The sequence below is a fragment of the Ranitomeya variabilis genome, chromosome 6 (genome assembly GCF_051348905.1).
Source record: "Ranitomeya variabilis isolate aRanVar5 chromosome 6, aRanVar5.hap1, whole genome shotgun sequence".
NCBI classification, from domain to species: Eukaryota; Metazoa; Chordata; class Amphibia; order Anura; family Dendrobatidae; genus Ranitomeya; species Ranitomeya variabilis.
Window position 1 is genome coordinate 150,546,089 of NC_135237.1, and position 14,322 is coordinate 150,560,410.

Here is a 14,322-nt window from a genome sequence, read left to right on the forward strand (position 1 = left end):
GAAGGGGTTAAAAAGGGATATGAAAAGGTTTACTGTATGTAAACCATGTCTTATATCATGTTGGGTTTGGGAAGGAGATAGCAAAAGCCGGCAATTGAATTACCGGCTTTTCTGCTATCTAGCGCTGTATGAAATATACAGTATATATCTATCTATATCTATATATATAATTGTCTAAGGGTAACTTCCGTCTGTCCTTCTGTCACCGTTATTCGTTCGCTGATTGGTCTCGGCAGCTGCCTGTCATGGCTGCCGCGACCAATCAGCAGCGCGCACAGTCCAGAAAAAAATGGCCGCTCCTTACTCCCCGCACTCACTGCCCAGCGCCCGCATACACCGCTCACACAGGGTTAATGCCGGTGGTAACGGACCGTGTTATGCCGCGGGTAACGCACTCTGTTACCGCTGCTATTAACCCTGTGTGTCCCCAACTTTGTACTATTGACGCTGCCTATGCGGCATCAATAGTACAAAATGTAATGTTAAAAATAATAAATTAAAAAAAAAAACCTGCTATACTCACCCTCCGCCTTTCTCGCTCCTCGCCACGCTCCCCGGACCGCTCCATTACAACCGTCAGCTTGTGGTGAGGTCCCGTCCCAGGGCTGGTGTGCGGCAAGGACCTTCCGTGACGTCACGGTCATGTGACCGCGACGTCTTCATAGGTCCTGCTCCCACCAGCCCTGGCACTTGCAATGGAACTTGGCTTCAGGAAAATGGCCGCCGCGATCTCGATCTGCGCACGCGCGGCATCCCGCGGCCATTTTCCTGAAGCCGAGCACTACCATCTGCACAGGATCCCACGAAGAGGAGAGGCGGGACGCGGAGGAGCAGCAACAAGAATGGTGAGTATGATACACTACAAGGGGCCCTCGGATCGTTAGGTGAGTATGTTTATTTTTTATTTTTTGGACCTGTCACATACGTGCCTCGGTAATATACTACGTCACTGAGCAATATCCTACGTGGCTCTGCTGTATACTACAAGGCTGGGCAATATACTACATGGCTGGACAATATACTACAAGGCTGGGCAATATACTACAAAGCTGTGCAATATACTATGTGGCTCTGTGCAATATACTACGTAGCTGTGCTGTATACTAGGTAGCTGGGCAATACACTACGTGGCAGGGCAATATACTACGTGACTGGGCAATATACTATGTGGCTGGGCAATATACTACGTGGCTGGGCAATATACTACGTGGCTGGGCAATATACTATGTAGCTGGGCAATATACTACGTGGACATGCATATTCTAGAATACCCGATGCGTTAGAATCGGGCCACCATCTAGTATACACTCACCGGCCACTTTATTAGGTACACCATGCTAGTAACGGGTTGGACCCCCTTTTGCCTTCAGAACTGCCTCAATTCTTCGTGGCATAGATTCAACAAGGTGCTGGAAGCATTCCTCAGAGATTTTGGTCCATATTGACATGATGGCATCACACAGTTGCCGCAGATTTGTCGGCTGCACATCCCAAAGATGCTCCATACAAGGCAGGATGGATCCATGCTTTCATGTTGTTTACGCCAAATTCTGACCCTACCATCCGAATGTCGCAGCAGAAATCGAGACTCATCAGACCAAGCAACGTTTTTCCAATCTTCTACTGTCCAATTTCGATGAGCTTGTACAAATTGTAGCCTCAGTTTCCTGTTCTTAGCTGAAAGGAGTGGTACCCGGTGTGGTCTTCTGCTGCTGTAGCCCATCTGCCTCAAAGTTTGACGCACTGTGCGTTCAGAGATGCTCTTAGGCCTACCTTGGTTGTAACGGGTGGCGATTTGAGTCACTGTTGCCTTTCTATCAGCTCGAACCAGTCTGCCCATTCTCCTCTGACCTCTGGCATCAACAAGGCATTTCCGCCCACAGAACTGCCGCTCACTGGATTTTTTTTCTTTTTCGGACCATTCTCTGTAAACCCTAGAGATGGTTGTGCGTGAAAATCCCAGTAGATCAGCAGTTTCTGAAATACTCAGACCAGCCCTTCTGGCACCAACAACCATGCCACGTTCAAAGGCACTCAAATCACCTTTCTTCCCCATACTGATGCTCGGTTTGAACTGCAGGAGATTGTCTTGACCATGTCTACATGCCTAAATGCACTGAGTTGCCGCCATGTGATTGGATGATTAGAAATTAAGTGTTAACAAGAAGTTGGACAGGTGTACCTAATAAAGTGGCCGGTGAGTGTATATATATATATATATATGTGTGTCTCACTGACATATATATATCTCCCTATACTATGTGCAGACATTAATTTTATCTGTTCTATTCTAACCTGTCAGTGTGATTTTACTGTAGACTGCACTGAATTGCCGGCTTTTCTCTAGAACACCGGAGCGGGAAGCGGACGGCAAGGGACCGGACGGACATCAGATGGTGAGCATGTACGTTTTTTTTTTTTTACTTTTACGCTGGTAACCACGGTAAACATCGGGTTACTAAGCGCGGCCCTGCGCTTAGTAACCCGATGTTTACCCTGGTTACCCGGGGACTTCGGCATCGCTCCAGCGCCGTGATTGCAACGTGTGACCGCAGTCTACGACGCTGGAGCGATAATCATACGATCGCTGCGACGTCACGGATCGTGCCGTCGTAGCGATCAAAATTGCACTGTGTGACGGTACCCTTACTCTTAGATTAGGCTAATTTAACCCCTTCATGACCTTGGGATTTTCCGTTTTTCCGTGGTCGTTTTTCGCTCCCCTCCTTCCCAGAGCCATAACTTTTTTATTTTTCTGTCAATATGGCCATGTGAGGGCTTATTTTTTGCAGAACGAGTTGTACTTTTGAATGACATCATTGGTTTTACCGTGACGTGTACTGGAAAATGAGAAAAAAATCCCAAGTGCGGTGAAATTGCAAAAAAGTGTAATCTCATGCGTGTTTTTTTGGTTTGGCTTTTTTGCTAGGTTCATTGAATGCTAAAACTGACCTGCCGTTATGATTCTCCAGGTCATTATAAATTCATAGACACCAAACATGTCTAGGTAATTTTTTATCTATGTGGTGAAAAAAAATTCCAAACTTTGCTAAAAAAAAAAAAAAATTGCACCATTTTCAGATACCCGTAGCTTCTCCATTTTTTGTGATCTGGGGTCGGGTGAGGGCTTATTTTTTGCGTGCTGAGCTGATGTTTTTAGCGATACCATTGTGGTGGTAAACGTAATTTTGGCGTTTAAAATTTTTTTCTCACTACGTCGTTTAGCGATCAGGTTAATCCTTTTTTTGTGTTGATAGATCGGGCGATTCTGAACGCGGCGATACCAAATATGTGTATGTTTGATTTTATTTTTATTGTTTTATTTTGAATGGGGCGAAAGGGGGGTGATTTAAACTTTTTTATTTCATATTTTTTTAAACATTTTTTTACTTTTGCCATGCTTCAATAGCCTCCATGGGAGGCTAGAAGCTGGCATAGCCTTATCGGCTCTGCTACATAGCATCGATCATCAGATCACTCCTATGTAGCTTAATTACAGGCTTGCTATGAGCACCAACCACAGGGTGGCGCTCACAGCAAGCCGGCATCAGCAACCATAGAGGTGTCAAAGAGACCTCTGGTTGCTATGCCAATGCATCGCTGATCCCCGATCATGTGACGGGGGTCGGCGATGCGCGCATTTCCGGCCGCGTGTCCAGAAGCGGTAGTTAAATGCTGCTGTCAGCGTTTGACAGCAGCATTTAACTAGTTAATAGCGGCAGTTGGATCGCTTCTCCACTCGTCGCTATTGCGCGCACATGTCAGCTGTTCAAAACAGCTGACATGTCGCGGCTTTGATGTGGGCTCACCGTCGGAGCCTACATCAAAGCAGGGGATCTGACTTCGGACGTACTATCCCGTCCGAGGTCAGAAAGAGGTTAAGCGATAAAATCAAAGAAACAATGAATGCACGCAAAATCATGATCAATAGAAGTTATCAATATGAATAAATGCTTTTCATCTCATCCTCTGGAGTTGAAATAATCTTCTGTCTGTACATCGATAAATTAATACATCCGTGCTGGCACAACCAAATAGAAAAATGTTTTATATTTTTTTAAATGATCATTATAGTGGTTATGCAGGCATACAATTTCCTTTGTATAGGTTATCAATATCAGATTGGTGGGGGTCTGGTGCTGAAATTAATAACAGCTGATCAGTGGAAGTGCTGGATGCTAGACCACCACAGATTCAATATTGATTGCCTATCTTAAGCAAAAGTCATCAATGTTTTTTATGTCCAGACAATTCTTTGCACAGTCCAACAAAATATTTTATCAGTGTGGTCAATTAATAAAAGGATAGTGTATGACATTACTTACCATTGTCTTTGGTCAGCATCACAGTTACAGTGGAATCTTCCATCAGTGCAGTTCCTATCAATTCCACATGAACATTTCTGAATGCCAGGTCCAGAATCTCCCCAATAATAGTGTTTTTCATTTCCTTTCCCAACCCACCATGTGTAAGGATTTCCATCTGGAAAGATAAAAAAAAAAATCAATATTAACGGCGATTTACATAAATGGGACTAATAATTCATAAGTAGACAAGAAAACAAATACATTATCCAATTTAACATCTCATAATGAACTGACAAGTGACATTAGAGGAAATTATATATTTTGGAAAGCCGTGACTGTACATATGTACAGGGTCGGATTGGCTGATCAGAGTATTTAAGGATCTTTTGTAGGGCCAAAACTCTGACACAACAATGAGCCCAAAAAGATCGGAAGTAGACTACTCAACTTGAGGACAATCACCTGACAGTTGCTGACTGGGATCTTATTGGGAAACTCACTCTAACAATGAATTTCTAATCATGAGAATAAAAAGTATATAGCTCTCAGCACAAATGATCACACCCCCTTTGAAAAGTATGATATTAATCAGTACCTCACTGAACACAGGAACAGTTTCCAAAACTTTGACAAGACTGAGTCTCATAGAACATTTTTTAACCCACAACATGAAACTAAGGTTAATAATATAACTTTCATTACAAAATTTTCAGTTTTACTCAAATTAGTCAATGCACAAATGAATACACCACACATAAAAAAACTACTACATATAGTGTTTTCTATGACCACCATGATTTTTAAGGAAAGCACCAAGTCTTCTGGGCATGGAATGAACAAGTTGGTGACATATTGTAACATCTATCTTTTTCTGTTCTTCAAGAATGACCTGTTTTAGAGCTTGGATGCTGGATGGAGAGTGATGATCAACTTGTCTCTTCATAATTCCTGATGAGTATTCAATTAGGTTCAGATCAGGAGAAGTACTTGGCTGCTGAATGACTTTCACCGCTTTGATATTCAGAAATGCAACATATCTGTGTTTTGGATTATTGTCATGTTAGAAAATGCATGTGTACTAAGGGCACGGAGTGATGGGAGCATCTTCTATTTCAAGGTAGAGCAGGACATCTGTGACTCATGCAGTCCCACAAAAAAGAAACTACACCACTATGTTTCACTTAAAAATGGGGACAGCATAAGTGATGCTGGTGTCAGGGAGCTACATTTCATTGATGGTATCATGAATTCACAGATGTGCTGCGCCATCTTCTAGAGAAGATGCTACCATGACTCTGTACCCTTGGTAGACATGCAATTTCCCAACATGAAAATGATCCAAAACACACACCTTTTGCATTTCTGAAGAACAGGGTGAAAGTGATTCAGTGGCCATGTCGCTCCTGATCTGAACCCAGTCAAAACATCTATGGGGAATTCTGAAAAAAACAAGTTGAGCATCACTCTCCATTCAGCATTCAGTGCCTTCCAGTGTCCAGGCACTAAAAGAGGTCGTTCTTGAATAATGGAAAAAGATAGATGTTGCAATATGTCACCAGCTTGTTTATTGCATGGCTAGAACACTCGATATCATTAGTTTTGATGTGGGGTGTATTAATTTTTGCATCAACTAATTTGAGAAACGCTCGAGATTTTGTAATGAAAGTTATATTATTAATCTTACTTTCATGTTATGGGTTAAAAATAAGCTCTATGAAACGTAATCTTGTGAACAGTTTGGAAATTCTTCTTAACTGCAGTTGGATATTGATTAAAATCTTGCTTTTCAAAAGGGTGTACTCATGCATGCTTATATATGTGTGTGTGTATATATACTGTGTATATATATATATATATATATATATATATATATATATATATATATACACTGCTCAAAAAAGTAAAGGGAATACTAAAATCCCACATTCTAGATATCACTGAATTAAATATTCCAGTTGTAAATCTTTATTCACTACATAGTGGAATGTGCTGAGAATAATAAAACCTAAAAATGATCAATGTAAATCACAACTAATATCCCACGGAGGTCTGGAGTTGGAATGATGCTCAAAATCAAAATGGAAAATGAATTTACAGGCTGATCCAACTTCAGTAGAAATGCCTCAAGACAAGGAAATGATGCTCAGTAGTGTGTGTGGCCTCCATGTGCCTGTATGACCTCCATACAACGCCTGGGCATGCTCCTGATGAGGCTGTGGATGGTCTCCTGAGGGATCTCCTCCCAGACCTGGACTAAAGCGTCCGCCAACTCCTGGACAGTCTGTGGTGCAACATGACGTTGGTGGATGGTGCGAGACATGATGTCCCAGATGTGTTCAATTGGATTCAGGTCCAGTCCATAGCTTCAATGCCTTCATATTGCAGGAACTGCTAACACACTCCAGCCACATGAGGTCTGGCATTCTCCTGCATCAGTAGAAACCCAGGGCCAACCGCACCAGCATATGGTGTCACAAGTGGTCTGAGGATCTCATCTCGGTACCTAATGGCAGTCTGGCTACCTTTGGCAAGCACATGTAGGGCTTTGCGGCCCTCCAAAGAAATGCCACCCCACACCATTACTGACTCACTGCCAAACCGGTCATGCTGAAGGATGTTACAGGCAGCAGATCGCTCTCCACGGCATCTCCAGACTCTGTCACATCTGTCACTTGTTCTCAGTGTGAACCTGCTTTCATCTGTGAAGATCACAGGGCTCCAGTGACAAATTTGCCAATCCTGGTGTTCTGTGGCAAATGCCAAGCATCCTGCACGGTATTGGGCTGTGAGCACAACCCTCATCTGTGGACATCGGGCACTCAGACCATCTTCATGGAGTCGGTTTCTAACCGTGTGTGCAGACACATGCACACTTGTGGCCTGCTGGAGGTCATTTTGCAGGGTTCTGGCAGTGCTCCTCCTGTTCCTCCTTGCACAAAAGCTGAGGTAGTGGTCCTGCTGCTGGGTTGTTGCCCTCCTATGGCCCCCTCCATGTCTCCTGGTGTACTGGCCTGTCTCCTGGTAGTGCCTCCAGCCTCTGGACATTACGCTGACAGACACAGCAAACCTTCTTGCCACCCCTCGCATTGATGTGCCATCCTGGATGTGCTGCACTACCTGAGCCACTTGTGTGGGTTGTAGGGTCCATCTCATGCTACCACGAGTGTGAAAGCACAACCAACATTTAAAAGTGCCCAAAACATCAGCCAGAAAGCATTGGTACTGAGATGTGGTCTGTGGTCCCCACCTGTAGAACCACTCCCTTATTGAGTGTGTCTTGATAATTGCAAATAATTTCCATCTGTTGTTTATTCCATTTGCACAACAGCATGTGAAATTGATTGTCAAACAGTGTTGCTTCCTAAGTGGACAGTTTGATTTCACAGAAGTTTGATTTACTTGGAGTTATATTCTGTTGTTTAAGTGTTCCCTTTATTTTTTTGAGCAGGGAATATACAAACTATATGTGATGAACGCTATGAATGCAGTGGGTGAAATAAGCATTGAACACATCACCATTTTTCTAAGTAACTATATTTCTAAATTTGCTATTGATATAAAATCACCAGATGTCGATAACAACCCATCCAATCCATAAAGGCAAAAAAAATCAAACCATAGATATCCATAAATTAAGTTATGTGTAATAATGATAAATGACACAGGGAAAAAGTATTGAACACACTTACTGAAATTTAATCACTACTTCGCCCAAAAACATTTGTTGGTGATGACAGTTTCAAGACGCCTCCTGTAAGAAGAAACTAGTTGCATGCATTGCACAGGTATGATTTTGGCCTATTAGTCTACTCTACAAGTCCTGAAGATCCCATGGGCTTCTTCTATGAACTCTGAGCTTTAGTTCCTTCCATAATGTTTCTGTTGGTTTTAAGTTAGGTGATTGGCTGGATCATTCTAGCAGCTTTATTTTCCAATTGAGAGGTTGCTTGGCTGTGCTTTTGGCATGATTGTCTTTCTGAAATGTCCACTCTCATTCCATTTTTATCATCCTGGTAGATGGCAGCAGATTTTTATGAAGAATGTCTCTGCACATTTGTCCATACATCCTTTCTTCAGTTATATGATGTTTGCCAGTGTTGTATGCTGAAAAATAGCCCCACACCACAATGTTCCACCTCCAAATTTCACTGTTCGCACTGTGTTTTTTGGGGTGATATGTAGTGCCTTTTGGCTTCCAAACATGGTGAGTGTTATGGCATTTGAAGAGTTCAATTTTGTTCTCATCTGACAAGACTATTATCCCAGTATTTCACAGGCTTGTCTAAATCTTGTTCAGCAAACTTTAAATGCATTTGAACATGCTTTTTGTTCAGCAATGAAGTGTTGTATAGTGAGTGTGCATACAGGCCATGGATGTTGAGTGCATTACTTATAGTTTTCTTTGAAACAATTGTGACTGTTGATGCCAGGTCTTTCTGTAACTCTCCACAGGTAGTCCTTGGAGCATGGACAACTGTTTTGATAAGTTTTTTTATTCCTCTGACTTAAATCTTGTGGGGAGCACCTGGTTTTGGCCGGTTTGTGGTGAAATTATGTTTTTTCCACTTCCAAATTATGGCCCCAACTGTGCTCTATGGAACCTTCAGTAGTTTAGAAATTCTTCTGCAAGCAATTACATCAGTATGTTTTGCAACAATAAGGCTGCGAAGATCTTGAAACAGCTCACAGGTTTTACCCATCATGAGATGTTTCTTGTGTGGCACCTTGGTAATCAGACACCTTTTTATAGACCGTCAGTTAAACCTGCTGATATTAGTTTTCACTAAGTGGTGGGATTGCTTTCTAATTGCTAATTGACTTCAGTTGGTGCATTGACTTTGTATGTCTTTTTTCATCTCTCTTTCTTCATGTATTCAATACTTTTCCTCTTTGTCATTTCTCACTATTGCACACACCTTATTTATGTACATCTATAGTTTAATTTCTTTGCCTGTGTGGATTAAATTGGTTGTTACCAGTGATGAGCGAGTATACTCGTTGCTCGGGTATTCTCGAGCATGCTCAGGTGTCCTCCCAGTATTTTGCAGTGCTCGGAGATTTCGTTTTTGTCACCGCAGCTGCATGATTTGCGACTGCTAGACAGCCTGAATACATGTGGGGGTTGCCTGTTTGTTAGGGAATTCCAACATGTATTCAGCCTGTCTAGCAGTCACAAATCATACAGCTGAGGCTACGAAAACTAAATCTCTGAGCATGCCAAAATACTCAGAGACCACCCGAGCAATGAGTATACTCGCTCATCACTAGTTGTTACCGACATCTGGTGAGAATTTCATGTCAATAGCACCTTTAGAAATATATTTATTTTGAAAATTAGTGATGTTTTTAATACTTATTTCACCCACTTGTATATACATACTGTACATATCTTAAATGTAATGTCTTTGCAGTGTTTCCAGATTGTATTACGTATCAGCCAAAGTCAAAGTATGTAGAGTATACTATATTAATCTTCCGGAAGTAACTAATTTTCATTTCACTCCTGTCTAATAAAGTGTTCTTAAGAATGCATATTGTTTACTTTTAAAGTTCTCTTGGCTTTTCATTGATTCAGAGGTATAACAATAGAGATAAATTACTAAACAACTTTCTGGCATTCAATAAACGCTTTAAATGAATTACGGTTTTGCAGGCAATGACTTAAAGATAACCTTTCATCATTTTCATGCTGCCCTAAACAACAACAGTATAAAATAGTGACAAGCTCCATCATTGCTGTAAGAGATATTCTACTTTTAAATGCTGCCACTTTTCAAAGAAAACACAATTTGAGCCTGGTCGGTGTTATGACCCCAATGGCGAGGGTCTCAGAGGAACGTGGAAGTCTGCAGAATACAAAAATCCAGCTCATAGGGCAGTGGTAACTGGGTTGACCATATATCTACTCCTAACGCCAACACTAGAAGTAGCCGGGGATCATTCCTACGTTGATTCTAGATGACACGCGCCAGCCGGAGAATCTAGCTACCCCTAGTAGAGGAAAACAAAGACCTTTCTTGCCTCCAGAGAAGGGGACCCCAAAGCTGGATAGAAGCCCCCCACAAATAATGACGGTGAGGTAAGAGGAAATGACAAACACAGAAATGAACCAGGTTTAGCACAGAGAGGCCCGCTTACTGATAGCAGAATAAAGAAAGGTAACTTATATGGTCAACAAAAACCCTATCAAAATCCACACTGGAAATTCAAGAACCCCCGAACCGTCTAACGGTCCGGGGGGAGAACACCAGCCCCCTAGAGCTTCCAGCAAAGGTCAGGATATAGATTTGGAACAAGCTGGACAAAAATACAAAACCAAAACAAATAGCAAAAAGCAAAAGGCAGACTTAGCTGATATAACTGGAACCAGGATCAGTAGACAAGAGCACAGCAGACTAGCTCTGATAACTACGTTGCCAGGCATTGAACTGAAGGTCCAGGGAGCTTATATAGCAACACCCCTAACTAACGACCCAGGTGCGGATAAAAGGAATGACAGAAAAACCAGAGTCAAAAAACTAGTAACCACTAGAGGGAGCAAAAAGCAAATTCACAACAGTACCCCCCCCTTAGTGAGGGGTCACCGAACCCTCACCACGACCACCAGGGCGATCAGGATGAGCGGCATGAAAGGCACAAACTAAATCGGCCGCATGAACATCAGAGGCGACCACCCAGGAATTATCCTCCTGACCATAGCCCTTCCACTTGACCAGGTACTGAAGCCTCCGCCTGGAGAGGCGAGAATCCAAGATCTTCTCCACCACGTACTCCAACTCGCCCTCAACCAACACCGGAGCAGGAGGCTCAGCAGAAGGAACTACAGGCACAATGTACCGCCGCAACAAGGACCTATGAAATACATTGTGAATAGCAAACGACACAGGAAGATCCAGACGAAAAGATACAGGATTAAGGATTTCCAATATCTTGTAAGGCCCAATAAAACGAGGTTTAAATTTGGGAGAGGAGACCTTCATAGGAACAAAGCGGGAAGAAAGCCATACCAAATCCCCAACGCGTAGTCGGGGACCCACACCGCGGCGGCGGTTGGCAAAGCGCTGAGCCTTCTCCTGTGACAACTTCAAGTTGTCCACCACATGATTCCAGATCTGCTGCAACCTATCCACCACAGAATCCACCCCAGGACAGTCAGAAGGCTCCACATGACCCGAAGAAAAGCGAGGATGGAAAAAAGAGTTGCAGAAAAAAGGCGAAACCAAGGTGGCGGAACTAGCCCGATTATTAAGGGCAAACTCAGCCAACGGCAAGAATGTCACCCAATCGTCCTGATCAGCAGAGACAAAACACCTCAAATAAGCCTCCAAAGTCTGATTGGTTCGCTCCGTCTGTCCATTAGTCTGAGGATGGAAAGCAGACGAAAACGACAAATCAATGCCCATCCTACTACAAAAGGATCGCCAGAACCTGGAAACGAACTGGGATCCTCTGTCTGACACAATATTCTCAGGGATGCCGTGCAAACGAACCACGTTCTGGAAAAACACAGGAACCAGATCGGAAGAGGAAGGCAGCTTAGGCAAAGGAACCAAATGGACCATCTTGGAGAAGCGATCACATATCACCCAGATAACGGACATGCCCTGAGATAGCGGAAGATCAGAAATGAAATCCATGGAGATATGTGTCCAAGGTCTCTTCGGGACAGGCAAGGGCAAGAGCAAACCGCTGGCACGAGAACAGCAAGGCTTAGCTCGAGCACAAGTCCCACAGGACTGCACAAATGACCGCACATCCCTTGACAAGGAAGGCCACCAAAAGGACCTGGCCACCAGATCTCTGGTGCCAAAAATTCCCGGGTGACCTGCCAACACCGAGGAATGAACCTCGGAAATGACTCTGCTGGTCCACTTATCCGGGACAAACAGTCTGTCAGGTGGACAAGACTCAGGCCTATCAGCCTGAAATCTCTGCAACACACGTCGCAGATCCGGAGAAATAGCTGACAAGATAACTCCATCTTTAAGAATACCAACAGGATCAGCGACTACAGGAGCATCAGGCACAAAGCTCCTAGAAAGAGCATCGGCCTTCACATTCTTTGAACCTGGTAAATACGAGACAACAAAATCAAAGCGGGAGAAAAACAATGACCAGCGGGCCTGTCTCGGATTAAGGCGTTTAGCAGACTCGAGATACATCAGATTTTTGTGATCAGTCAAGACCACCACACGATGCTTAGCACCCTCGAGCCAATGACGCCACTCCTCAAATGCCCATTTCATGGCCAACAACTCCCGATTGCCCACATCATAATTTCGCTCGGCAGGCGAAAACTTCCTAGAGAAAAAGGCACAAGGTTTCATAACAGAGCAACCAGGGCCTCTCTGCGACAAAACGGCCCCTGCCCCAATCTCCGAAGCATCCACCTCAACCTGAAAGGGAAGTGAGACGTCAGGCTGGCACAAAACAGGCGCCGAAGTAAACCGGCGTTTCAACTCCTGGAAAGCCTCCACGGCAGCAGGAGCCCAGTTAGCTACATCGGAGCCCTTCTTGGTCATATCCGTCAAAGGTTTCACAATGCTAGAAAAATTAGCGATAAAACGACGGTAGAAGTTAGCGAAGCCCAAGAACTTCTGAAGACTCTTAACTGACGAGGGCTGAGTCCAATCAAGAATAGCTCGGACCTTGACTGGGTCCATCTCCACAGCAGAAGGGGAAAAAATGAACCCCAAAAAGGGAACCTTCTGTACACCAAAGAGACACTTTGAGCCCTTGACAAACAAAGAATTTTCACGCAAAATTTTAAAGACCAACCTGACCTGCTCCACATGCGAATCCCAATTATCAGAAAAAACCAAAATATCATCCAGATAAACAATCAAAAATTTATCCAGATACTTCCGGAAAATGTCATGCATAAAGGACTGAAAAACTGAAGGCGCATTGGAGAGCCCAAAAGGCATCACCAAGTACTCAAAATGACCTTCGGGCGTATTGAATGCGGTTTTCCATTCATCACCTTGCTTAATGCGCACAAGGTTGTACGCACCACGAAGGTCTATCTTGGTGAACCACTTGGCACCCTTAATCCGGGCAAACAAGTCAGACAACAGCGGTAAAGGATACTGAAATTTGACAGTGATCTTATTTAAAAGCCGATAATCAATACAAGGTCTCAAAGATCCGTCCTTTTTTGCCACAAAAAAGAATCCCGCACCAAGAGGGGAAGAAGACGGACAAATATGTCCTTTCTCCAGAGACTCCTTGATATATGAACGCATAGCGGTATGTTCAGGTACCGACAGATTAAACAGTCTTCCCTTAGGAAATTTACTGCCTGGGATCAAATCTATAGCACAGTCACAGTCCCTATGAGGAGGCAGTGCACTGGACTCAGACTCACTGAAGACATCCTGATAATCAGACAAATACTCCGGAACTTCCGAAGGCGTAGAAGAAGCAATAGACACAGGCAGGGAATCCCCATGAATACCACGACAGCCCCAACTTGAGACTGACATAGCCTTCCAGTCCAGGACTGGATTATGGGTCTGTAACCATGGCAGCCCTAAAACAACCAAATCATGCATTTTATGTAAAACCAGGAAACGTATCACCTCGCGGTGTTCAGGAGTCATGCACATGGTAACCTGTGTCCAATACTGCGGTTTATTTGCTGCCAATGGTGTAGCATCAATACCCCTAAGAGGAATAGGATTTTCTAATGGTTCAAGAGTAAAACCACAGCGCTTAGCAAATGAGAGATCCATGAGACTCAGGGCAGCACCTGAATCTACAAACGCCATGACAGGATAAGATGACAGTGAGCAAATCAAAGTTACAGACAGAATAAATTTAGGTTGCAAATTACCAACGGTGACAGGACTAACAACCTTAGCTATACGTTTAGAGCATGCTGAGATAACATGTGTAGAATCACCACAGTAGTAGCACAAGCCATTCCGGCGTCTATGAATTTTCCGCTCATTTCTAGTCAGGATTCTATCACATTGCATTAAATCAGGTGTCTGTTCAGACAACACCATGAGGG

General features: G+C 43.5%; 1 protein-coding gene across 1 annotated transcript in view; it reads right to left on the bottom strand.

Annotated features, from left to right (window-relative positions):
• The window catches only part of CNTNAP2 (contactin associated protein 2), a 3,158,824-nt gene that overhangs the window by 399,069 nt on the left and 2,745,433 nt on the right, over positions 1-14,322 (bottom strand). The window contains exon 14 of the mRNA XM_077269131.1: positions 4,326-4,482. Coding sequence (XP_077125246.1) covers positions 4,326-4,482 — 157 coding nt within the window. The remainder of the gene's footprint in view (positions 1-4,325; positions 4,483-14,322) is intronic.